The sequence below is a fragment of the Balaenoptera borealis genome (assembly GCF_965194805.1).
Source record: "Balaenoptera borealis genome assembly, chromosome: 11".
Classification (NCBI taxonomy): Eukaryota; Metazoa; Chordata; class Mammalia; order Artiodactyla; family Balaenopteridae; genus Balaenoptera; species Balaenoptera borealis.
Genome location: NC_138868.1, coordinates 95,137,610 through 95,150,282, shown reverse-complemented (window position 1 = coordinate 95,150,282; position 12,673 = coordinate 95,137,610). Strand labels below are relative to the sequence as shown.

Sequence of the window (12,673 nt, the reverse complement as noted above, 5' to 3'; positions counted from 1 at the left end):
TGCTGAGTGCCAGAAGAAGGAAGCAGTAGTAAACAAGGTGTTTTACATTCAGGACAGTCTCTCTCTCATCTTGAAGTGTGTAATTGTGTTCTGGATAAATTATGGAAATAAAAAAAAATCAGAAGTTGCTCATAGGGAAATCACCCTCTTTAAAAACAAGTAAATTTTCCAAGGCAGAGCCAGTAGAACCTTGGCAACAAATCTTGAGGTTGGCCGGTTAAAAAGTACAAACTGTATGGGCTGGAGAAGCTGATGTAACTGGGTTCAAACACCAGCTCGGCCACTTAAGCTGAATTCCATTAGGCAGCTTATTTCAATTTCTCCGTGTCTCAGGTTCTTAATCTTTAAAGTGGGGACATTGAAAACCCCAGGAGTTTGAGAAGGAAAAGCGTGCAAAGCCACTAACATAACGCCTGGCGTCAGAGCAACATACGTTCCCTTCCCCAAGTCCCAGTGCCTGAGCTATTTCTCATTTCAGCTTCTTGCTCGAAGATTTGCCCCATCACCCGCTTCAGGCAGTTCTCTTGTTGGTCAAATAGATTCCAACCCAGGCTTAGTGTTCTGTGTAATGCATTTACATAGTGTTTATAACAAAATGAGGTTTCAGGAAAGAATCCATGAGTTAAGTCAATTGATGATTGAATTAATGGGGGGTTTCTGAGTCCACCGCCTTCCCAGCCCCACTCCAGCCCTAACCAACTCAGCTGAAATGGTCTTTACTGATCATCAGAATAAATTTTATCTTTTTTTTTTTTTTGCTTTAGGTAATATGCGTTTTCTTCCTTGTAATGAATGTCCTGGCAACTTCTAGAGTACTTTGGGAGACCTGCTTGCGAGTGAATGGGCCTCTCTAATGCCAGAGTTTTATTTTTAGAATTTGTGGGGCAGATAGGGAAGTTATAGGGAATACAGTTGCTGGTATAAATTAAAAGCCAGTTTGATTCCGTCTCTTAAACCTCACCCACGTATACCAATGAGCAGTCAAAGATGTCTATACGTGTCAGACGTTGTTCCACCCTTAAAATAAATTACCTTGCTGATAACAGCCTTATTTAATGGCTACAGTATATTGTACCTACTTGATTTCTTTTGCCCAGAACGTGTGCTATTTCTGCCCTGGCGGTATATCTGCTAATAGAATTTTAGAAAATCAGAAGGGTTTTTTAAATGGATTATTTAAGAAAGGCACCAAAGTTACCTGTTTGTAGTCTTCTGCTACACATCAGATTGTTTGTAACAACCTAATTGTCATGATATCTGTTTCACGGGGAAATTTATCAAGTCACAGTGAACCCTTCTGTTTGGAAGAAATAGTTGAGGACGTGAGCAGAAATTATTTTTACATAAAGGCTTCAGGCGGTTAGGAGTACTGACATACATATCATATTTTCATCACTGTCATTCGCTTCCTTTGCCTCAAATAAATAGGTCATTATTATTCCATTGCAGCCATCTTACGACGCTCCAAGTATGGAGCTCTGTGTAATGTAACTACTGTCCAGCTGACCCATATAATTTATTGGTGATTTTTACAGAGTGACATCCTTGGGCCACCACCATCCGTCAAGGCACTTTGATATCTTTCAGCACTTATAATATTTTAGCATTTGTATCGTAACCATGTTAACATAGCTAGGAATTGTCATTTTCTGAGACACTGGATTTTAGGTTGGCCTTAGCAATTTCAAAAAATAATACAATAATGATGATGTTACCACCATGGATTTGCAGAGCCTGTTATGTGCCAGAGCACAGCAAGGGCAAACATTTGCAGATGGCAAAAGTTTTACCTGAATGATTTATTCAGCAATGACACATTAAAGGGATCTGGTCTTATATTATTTGATTATAAGTAATAAATAAGAATGTTTAGACTTTTTAAGAAACGTACAAACAAAAAAGTCCCTCTGGTTCTGTTTTATTACTTTCCTTGCTTTAAATACAAAATCACAGTCAACTCCTCTGCTCCTGTCTCCTTTGCAAATGTTTTATAGCCTTAATATGAATATAGACAGAATATACTAGGGTTCTGAGTAAAGACTAAAATTAGAGTGGATGGTTATTTCCACAGAAACTATTCTATTAGAGCTTAATTGAATTGCACTTGGCTTTAAGTCCCAGCATCTGCAAGATGGTAGTCAGGATCTATAAGTCCAAAGGGATTAAGGCCTTTCACTGGGTAGCCTTCCCATGTGTTCCTTTTATAAGCTGAAGATTCTTATTTGTGTTGCTAATAGACTTCCTTTAGGTAGAAGAAATCTCCTCCACAATCCAGGTAGACTGGTTTGATAGTCTAATCTCCTCAAGGCAAGTCCCATGTTTTGAGACAGAATAGCTTTTGAATCATGCAGTTTAATGTTTCCTTACTAGATTGGGTTACCCTGAGGAAATAGGGTATTGTCCTTTCTGTACAGACCTCCGCCAGGGCCAGCAAAACCACCTTGAAAAGCTTGCTCAATTGGCAGGAATTCCCTTTCCCTTGTTTTAGTCTCAGATCTGGGAATAAACTGCTCCCCCCAGCTGGGTTCTGAATTCTGTGTTTGTCACGGTGACCCACTGAGGAAAAAATAAGCATGACTTCGTCTCCTCTGATCACCCTTCCTCTTTGTTATTATTCTCTAACACTCTTCAGCCCACTAAGCTTTCACTGCTGGATTTACCTTTTCACTTGCTACAAGCCCTGTGGACCTCGTTCTCACACCCAGGTTTCTTCCCTGGATCAGAGGTCTCAAGGTTGGGTTTCATTTTGCTCTGCTCCTCAAGCATCAAGAATTTTTGTTTATCTGTGGCTCTAATAATGTTTTCCTTATCCCTCTAGTTGCCTCTTTTCTAATCCTCTCCCATAGGCTGGTTTATTTCTAGGTGGATTTGGCTTAAAGCCATCTTAGACGTCCCTTCTCACACTTCCCTGCTGTGTCCCGCCAAAAAAGGATCCTTCAGCAGAAATATGAGAGCAGGTGGAAATCCTCCATTTACTCAAATTGTGTCTCTATTTATGCGGTCTCATTTTTTTTTTTAGAATAGTACTTATCTTTGACCTTTGTTTCTTAATGTGACAGGTTTTTTTTAGAGAGTGAATAAGCCACCCTGAGTTGATATATAATACATAGAGAGCTCCTTGAGAGCAGGGACTGTGAGCTTTCATTCTTGTATCCACACTACTCGCAACATGTACAGTTGCTTAGTTGGGATTTGACATCTAGAGAAGTGATGGTGGTGCTGATGATCACAGCTACCGTTTATTCAGTTTTACGAAAGGTAGCCACAGTGCTAAGTGCTTTACATTGATTATCTTTCTTTTTTTTTCCTTTAAATTTGTTTATTTATGTATTTATTTTTGGCTGCGTTGGGTCTTCGTTGCTGTGCGCGAGCTTTCTCTAGTTGTGGTGAGCGGGGGCTACTCTTCGTTGCGGAGCACGGGCTCTAGAGCGCAGGCTCAGTAGTTGTGGCACGCAGGCTCAGCAATTGTGGCTCGCGGACTCTAGAGCGCAGGCTCAGTAGTTGTGGCGCATGGGCTTAGTTGCTCCGCGGCATGTGGGATCTTCCCAGATCAGGGTTCGAACTCGTGTCACCTGCATTGGCAGGTGGATTCTTAACCACTGTGCCACCAGGGAAGTCCCTGATTATCTTTCTTAATCCTCCCAACAGCTCTGTGAGATAGCTTTTAATTACTATCCCCACTTTACAGATGAGACATTGTCTCAGGGACTTTAAATAGTTTGCCTAAAATCTTATAGCTAAAAAGCAATCTCTCTTGTCCCCTCCCTGATTGACCGTTGTACCTATTGCCTGTATTATACTTTTTGTTCTGTAAGTGGGAATTAGGGATCAGTTTTCACCAACATTGCAGCTTCTTAGAGGCTAGGACAATGTCTTATACTGCTAAATCCCCTGCTATGCCCAGTGCGGAATTGGACATTCAACAATTATTTCATCTTTTGCTTTTGGAGTCTCCTCTCCTCCTACCTGTGCTGTGGATCGTTTAGGACATTTATGAGGGGCCCTGGCTACTGTCACTTATCTTAGAAGTAACAAACTAGAGCCGACCTGGAGATAATCCAGATATCAGTGGATCTGAAAGCCTAGACTTTTTGACATGTTCTGTAAGAGATTTTCTAAATGGCTGGAAGGGGGTAGTCTGTAGAAGGGGCGTGGTTCAGGACTGCCTGGAGCTTTGGGTGAGTCATGAAGATGTAGTTTCTGAGAACAGAGTAACAAAGTGAACTGTAAGGTTCCCAGGATTTTACTGAGTTTCCAAAGGGTCACAGTCAGGTCCCCACCCCTACGCAATAAATAACGGGACTGCCTATACTTTGGGAATCTTGACATCTACTAACAAGGTGAGATTGTTTACTGAGCCCTCCCACCTACTTCTATTAAGTGACCCCTTGAGTTTTCTGTGAGGTGACCAAATAGCTCAAGGGCATGTGAGCTGAGGTTGAGTACAGTCATTCCTTGGTATCCATGGGGGATTGGTTCCAGGACCCCCACGGACACCAAAAATCTCAGGATGCTCAAGTCCCTTCTATAAAATGTATACTTGAAGTCATCTCTAGATTACTTATAATACCCAGTACAATGTAAATGTTATGTAAATAGTGGTAAAAACAATGTAAGCACTATGTAAATAGTTGCTGTCGTGCAAATTCAAGTTTTGGGGAACATTCTGGAATTTTTTTTTTTTTTTTTTTTTTTAGTATTTTCTATCTGTGGTTGGTTGAATCTGCAGATGCCGAACCCACAGATAAGGAAGGATGATGTATACGTATTTCCCCTACTCCGTTTGTGGGAGCTGCTGTTCCTCATGACGGCCAATACTCTTACCTTTCTGTACCTCTCCAGCATACTACTTGGCTAGTAAAAACATTGGAGGCTGGAGCGTGGACACCACAACTTCTGACAGCACGTTGATTCCAGGCTTAGTTGTATTTTGCCCCTAGATCTAGCTCAGCTTAATCGACTCGTTTTGTGGACTATGGAGAAAGGTGTGTGAGCCTTACCAAATGTGGCTACTCCTGTCTATTTTCTTTTTTGGCCGCGCAGCTTGTGGGATGTTAGTTCGCCGACCAGGGCATGAACCCGCTCCCTTGGCAGTGAAAGCTCGGAGTCCTAACCACTGGACCGTCAGGGAATTCCCATCGTGTCTGTTTTCTAATTCACTTCTTGTTTCTCATTTTAATTGATCCTATTAACCAAATTTTAATTGGTGGAATTTTTTTCTCCTTTTTTTAAAGGTGATGGACAGAATTTGTTTACGAAAGACGTGACAGTGATCGAGGGAGAAGTTGCAACCATCAGCTGCCAGGTCAATAAGAGTGACGACTCTGTTATCCAACTACTGAATCCCAACAGACAGACCATTTATTTCAGGGACTTCCGGCGTAAGTTTCCATCTCTATAGCATTAGATGGCAACTTTTTTTCCTACATGTTGTCTTGATAAAGAGATTGCCAAGGCCTCTTTCTTTTTTTTTTCTTTTTAATTTAATGTTAGATGCTTAAAGTTTAATCAGTTCTTCAGAGGGAAGAAGAGACATGCAATCATAATCTTCCTACTTAATAGAAACCTTGAATGGTCCTTTTTTAAAAGTAAGACAGTCTTCCTTTGCAATAGGAATTGATTGTAGTAATTCAAGGTGAATTGCCGTTGAGTCCCAAATACTTAGCTGACACAAACAACTCAAATAGGGTAAAGCAAGGAAAATATAGCATTCTCAAAGGTAATCTGTTTGGTTTGAAGACTGAAGTTTCCTAGGCAATCTGTGCCTATAAAGACAAAACCAAATCTCCTGTCATCATAGCCTGTGGTAGATGGAGGTGCCCATGTGCTGAAATCCTTCCAAATGTAAGATCACAAAAGCCAGTAATCGAAACTTAATTGTATATCATAGCAATGGTTCAAATGGGTGTCAGGGTTTGGCAAGAGCAAGAATCAGGTCTTTTGAAAAACTGTGATTTGAGAGCATTGGTGCCTAACCAAAGCGGGTGTCAGGCATGTCGCCTCCTGCCCACTTGTCCCCATTCCCCCCACCACCTCAGAACATTCATGACCTGTGGAAAGAGTTATAAACCTATGGAACATTAAGAGGACTATGGAGGGTAAAAGGAGAGAAGCCAGCTTCTCATTGTTAGAATGCATTTTTGTCATTAGTATATACTGATCTAGCCTTTGCCAAATTAATATAAGGATTTTAAAAGTGACTATTAGAAATCAATAAAAAGCCCACATACATTACTTTTGGGATGACTCTGACTTCCTACTTTATACCTAATCAGTTTCATCCCCGTGGAGCTGAATGCAGTTAGAAAATGGGGTCAGGTCTAAGGCCCCTGTAGGCCCCAGGCCATGGACTTTTGGCAGTGCCACCTCAAACCACATCAAACGCAAAGATGCATCAGAGTTAAATTGGATTGTTTTGCTATAAAGTTTTTTTTTTTTTAATGATTTTCATTTTGCTTTTGAAATTACTAATAATGCTTTTTTAAAATTTTCTCTCATAATATTAGAACCTCTATTTCTTTTAAGGCCTCAGATTTTTAGAGACAATTTAAAAGCCTGTAGGTTCTACTCCCTGAAATTTCAGTGCCAAAGGGGGCTCATTGCCTGCCCTTTCCTCCTGTTCTCATTCTGCCTGTCTCCAATAGAAGATCCGAAACAATTTATGAATAAGTGCTCAAAACTGACAGCAAGGGATATGCGTGTGTACACAGACACACACACCCATGTGTGTGAGTTTCCTTTTGGGGCAGGGATATATATGTGTCTACAAGCAGTTATTGCAGAAGCCCTAACTAGGAACTCAAGAAGCACAAAGAAGTACCCACCAGGTGCAGAAAGACTTAATCTGTGTGTCTGCTCTGTAGCTGCCTTTCTAGTCACCTGCCTTTTGCCTCCCCTCGGGAAGGCAAATAGACTGTCGTCTTTCTCACAACACTAACTCTGTGTTTTGTTTTCCAGCTTTGAAGGACAGCAGGTTCCAGCTGCTGAATTTTTCAAGCAGTGAACTCAAAGTGTCGTTGACAAATGTCTCAATTTCTGATGAAGGAAGATACTTCTGCCAGCTCTACACTGACCCCCCTCAGGAAAGTTACACCACCATCACTGTCCTGGGTAAGCAACGCACCAGGGCTTGTCCTGGGCAACGAGGGGGTGGTACTTACTTCCACATGGCTTCCAGCAGCTAGGAAAAGGTTAACAGTAAATTTTACTGTTTTAGGAGGACTCACCGCCCATCTTGCTGAATTTTAAAAATAGCCTATTTTACCAAACACTCTAAGGAATGGCAATCAGCAGGCTTTCTAGATTTCACCTGCTCTTGGGTTTCAACCCTCCAGCTTCAGAAGCAAAGATCAAGAGAATTTAGAGCCCTCAAATGAATCACTCACCACATGTAATGTCGTTGCTTCTAACTACCAGGACTTTTTTTTTTCCCTTCTGTGCAGTAGAGGGGGAAACAGGCTACCGCATCTGCACCCTGTGGCAGAGCTCTGATATGAAATCCACTTAATGATTTTTCCTTCTGAGTTACATCTCGTTTAATATTGTTGATCTCCTTTTCTTCGGCTTGACTTATTGCCTCATTTATTGCTCCCACTCAAGATTATGCTGTAAAAATCATACCCCATGAACACATACTTTGCCACAAATTGCAACCATTAGGTGTAAAAGAATGTGTAAAAGAATGTAAAAGAATGAAGAGCTTCTAGGGAGAGAAGGCTGATAATAAGCAAGGACTGTGGATTGGCTGCTGGGTACACCTGTCTCTAGCGGGTTAAGTATCTTCAGGTACGATGGCTAGATTGCGACTTTCAGCAGAATCCCGGTAGCCAGGTTTCCATGTGTATGTTTTGATAGAGTCAGCAGATATTCCTGTGGTGAAGGTGGTCTGAACTAGTCACCTTTTAGACAAACATATACTCCAGTGCCTAACACCAGCCAATTTGGATTTTTGAAACTGAGTTTTCAAGGACCTACACTATAGCGTGAGGCAAGATCTCTGATTTACACCTTCGGAAAGATGATGAATCAAAGCCTATTTGAGGCGGCAGACTGCAGCTTTTCAGTGCAATGATATGAAGATTAAAGGGGAAAGATAAATATGAAGGATGTTTTTGCTTAGTGTGTGTGAACATATATGTATTTATGGGTGTATGTATTGATCTGCTGCCTCATTACTTTATTTAAACACAGCTGTAATAGGGAACATTTTTTTAATTCATTAAACTAAAACATATCCCTAATGCTTACATATATGTTATTGATAAGAGGAACACTGATTTTAGACAGTCAGGTTTCATGTCTGGCCATGTTGCTTCTGCTGTGGTCTGTGTTTGGTGATGTGTACATGTTTATCTCTAATTGCGCCTTTGATCCCTATTAGATCTGCAGAAATAGTAAGTGTAGAAGGTTTGGCTGGGATGACCGTTTTGGAATTTGGCAGATGTACCGAAAGTTTTCTGGAGAAATCTTTGAAACACTGTTTGCTTGTTGGAGTAAGTCATCAGCTGCATAAACTTCAAATAGGCCATCTTCCCACTGGCCCACCATTGTTTATGGTGTGTCCACGAAAGTGACGGCAATTAGATGGAATATACTTAACGGCATTTTGCATTTTCAGAATGTTTCGCTACATATACCTTTAAGTATGAATGTCTTTATTTCAAAGAAAGAGATGTTAATAATAGAGGTTAGCCGTCTTGCCCAGGTTACAAAGCACGTGGTGAGAATCAAGAATCTTAGACTTCGAAACAGACCTTACTCTTCTGCTTCAGAACCTCTGGGTCTTCTAGTCTAGGTTATTTTCAACAAAATTCTGAAGGCTGCTGTTTCAAGATTTTCTCCCTGAAGGTGCACATCTTCTGTTTGCAGGAGTGTATCTGGTCTTTGACAAGCAGTTACTGCCTGTCAGTTTTCAGTGTTTGGTACATTTGTTCTCAGACCCACTAGACTGGGCCAGTTGGACTGAATACACCCAGCATTAGTCTTTTGAGAAGCATTATGCCTGTAATCCTTTTGGAGGTCTGATTGTTCTAGAAATAATAGGTTCCTTGCTTGTATTGTATAGAAACATTAACTTAAATATACTTGAAAGTAATACGGGTAGATGCTCTTTTTGCAGGTATTATGCATTCATTTAATATTCCTTCCACTGAATTTATTCTAGGATTCCTTGACGGAGTCAAATTGTTGTCATCAGTGCTTGAGTCTTTCATATTCCCAAATCTGACAATTTCCACTGGATACTCCTATATTCAAAGCTTCCTCCTAAGGTTTAGAGTTTTCAGGTATTATAATGAATGAAGAATGATCTATTAGCATCGTCTTCGTTTCTGTCTGTGGTCCTCTGAAAAGGACCCCATATGTACTTACACAGCTGTCAAACTTCTTGATCGGATGAAGATGCTCATTTTAGTGCATGCATCTTTATTTGTTGTTTGAAGCATTCAGCAAAAATTTCAGCATAATTATAAGACATAGAGATGGGTATTTGTTAGTTACTATTATGTTTATTATCTTATCCGTGTAAAAACTGAAAACTCCCCTACGATATTTTGCATGCATTTGGGTGCCTTTTAGGATATTCGTTCACTCCTTCCACTTGTGATGAGTTTGTTTCTTTCTCCAGATCATACTGCTGTTCATGAGAGGAGATGAGTGAGAGAGAGAATAGACTGCCTTAACATTAGTATAGTTACTGATTATAGTAGCTAATATTATTACAGTCCTGTCCCTCTAAGATTAGTGTTCACTGTTAAGATTCCAGGAGCAGGAGAACCTAATTATTTTAAAGGATCTTAGAGTGAGATTCCACATACCCATCAGCTTTAAGTCTCCTCTTTTGTTGTAATTAACGTGACTCATCTTGATATTGCTGATTTTTTTTAAAGTTGTAGGCGTAATGTTTATAATTAGCACTCTTACAGATGTGAGGTTAGCTAAGAAGAACGTCAACATTTCTTTGCTATTTTCTACTACTTCCCTCTACATGACTTTTATCCAGGTTTCCATCTCTATGCACCTCCTTAGATATATCTTTGGTTATTTTCATTCATGGCTGCAGGCAATTTTCACTAAATGTGTCTGTTTCATGGACCATGTATAAGTGTATTCTCTGGTTAGTAGCAGTTCTAATTCATTTTTTTCTTATAGATGGATTTTGATACCTTACTAACCACTTTCGTATTTGAGTAGACATTATGAAGTTAAAGGGAAAAATGGGAGAATGAATAGACCATAATAAACTTTAAGATTTTCTTGTCCTACCCCCCTTCTTTTCAGAAAGATAGACTTAAATCACTTCATTTATATTTTCTATAGCTCTCTTGCTTTAAAAAAAAATCTGAGAGAAGTTAACTTTATAACTGATATCAGTGAACCATTATGACTCACATTTTATTTTATATTTGTAAACCAAACAACTCCTACTACATTTGACTCTTTCTTCTTCTAAGCTTTGTAAAGATCAATAATACCGGTCACAATCTTGAGAAAACTGTTTATGGACTTGGAAAAAGTCATTCAGCCATTTCTCAGGATGTTCTTGTCAACAATAAACAAGTCCTTTATTTTTCTACACTGGTCATATTTTCCACCACTTTTGAAGTTTTCCACATGTCTACCTTGGCTGTCAAGTTACAGGTGATGTCAGCTCTCCAGGAGGAGCTAGCATTAGTACAGGAATCACTAGGAAGGATTAGGGAAGTGTAGATTATACCTGCTGCAGTAGAGGAGGTATTAACATGGATAAAACCAAGCAACAGGTAATCTAGATAAGGACCTATTTGCTGCCATTCACACTCTCAACCCCCACACAAAATCTAAGAGACATTGGTAAATTTTCCTCTGGCCTAATTTATACATACCGCTTGCCATTTCCTTGCTTTGAACTAGCAGACATTATTGATAATGTGAAAAGAATACGCCATCATCCTTATGACCTTCTCCATCTTATGGAGAGAATTGAGTACTTCCTCTACTAAGAAATACCACTGAAGGTGAATTGCTAGTGGAGGTGAGAAGAAGCCTATGAGGAGGAGAGAGAGCTCTCCAGTGTCTTCAGACTCAACACGAAAAAGGAGAGGATGAAGGAAAGATACCCAGGAACACGCAGAAAACTAATATCTGACAAAGACTATGTTTGAGCCTTAATGCCGTCAAGACCTGACAATTGATATTTGCTGGAACCTTTTAACAACTCCTGGATCTGTTCCCATCAGGAAGATTCCCAGGTTACCACAGAATGACCATCAAAGTGTTTCTCCCAAAGTTATCCATGCATACTGAAATCTGCTCTATCCCATCCTGTAGTATTTTCCAAGGAAGAGAGCTTTGTATATTACCAGTATCTTTAGCTATTTGCCCTCTTTGTCTCATCCGAAGAGAACCCCTTCTGTGAGTATCCCATACTCAATTTGAGTTTCCTTAAATTGAGTAGTACCCCGTCAATTACATTACTCAATTACATTTCTCGTTGAAAATCATTGCACATGTCAATATCAGAAATTATTTTCATCACTCCGTTTTTATTTCTGCCTGGACCTTGAAAAGAATTAATACTGTTTGACTTTCAGCCCTACATTTGTTGGGAGGACATTCCTAGCTCTTTTACTCCTTAGTTATTCCCTTTTTATCTAAGCCTCTTTCTGTTCCTCATAGCTCACCAAGATCTTATTTTCTTTAGGCTTGGACAATCTTTTCCTCTGACATTTGCTCTAACAAAGCATTTTTTTCAATATTCCTAGACGTAAACATCTAGTCTCTCTGTGTACTCCATATCAGCTATCTAGATACGTGTAATGAAAATCTTTAACCTACCTGATTGTCATCTAGGAAGGATAAACTGCGTTGAGGAAATAGCTAGCCAAAGTCATCCCATTTACTTTTATACCTGCCTTTCTGTCTCTTAAAATGTTGGCAGATGTGCAACTCCAAACTGGATGTTAGACTATCTCTCTTTATGCTTATTTTTTCTTAAAATGTAAACTAGGGTAGTTCTTTGCCATGTTTAACTACTCATTGGGGCCACACCACTTTAGCAACACGTCCAGTTGAGCAACTGTGTTAGCTTCCGGTTATACAGGGAACAAAGAAGAGGCCTGCTTTTGCTCTAATAGTTACACTCTGCCTACCAACTATCTTGCTGAGAATCATAAACAACAAATCATTTTCCTTTTCCTTTTCCATAATTCTCTATAGAAATTTTCAACTGCTTCAATTCAGTGTAAAAGTCTTCCTGTGGGTAGAATTTTCACATTGGACTAGAACAGTTGGAAATCTCAAATACATGGTTTAATCCCATAATTTATTGAAGCAGTATCAGAGATGTATTATTCAACTTGATCATCAGGATGGCATGTTTATACATATTTAATTTCTTGTTTCTCTTCTGAGTCGAGAAACTTATTAATCATAAGTCTTAGAACCGTCTTTGCTTATTCATGGTGGTCAGGACATATATTCTTAGATTCAGTCTGCTGAATTCAGTATTCTTACTGATTTTTATTTCAAGAAGCTCAGTCTTGACATAAGGTTGCACTTATATGAAGTTTCATTGTCAACTCAGTTTCCGAAAAGATAACATGCTTTCTTTATCAACCACCATCATTACTCTTTATTTGATATTCAGCATTTTAGCCCCCAAATATTTTATTCTAATCATTTTATTACATATATG

The 12,673-nt window shown here is 39.5% G+C and overlaps 1 protein-coding gene across 6 annotated transcripts in view; it reads left to right on the top strand.

The window, feature by feature from the left end:
• The window catches only part of CADM1 (cell adhesion molecule 1), a 325,103-nt gene that overhangs the window by 253,791 nt on the left and 58,639 nt on the right, over window positions 1–12,673 (top strand). For all 6 annotated transcript variants that reach the window (XM_082339773.1, XM_082339775.1, XM_082339774.1 and 3 more), the window contains exons 2-3: window positions 5,235–5,381; window positions 6,958–7,110. In XM_082339773.1, coding sequence (XP_082195899.1) covers window positions 5,235–5,381; window positions 6,958–7,110 — 300 coding nt within the window. The remainder of the gene's footprint in view (window positions 1–5,234; window positions 5,382–6,957; window positions 7,111–12,673) is intronic.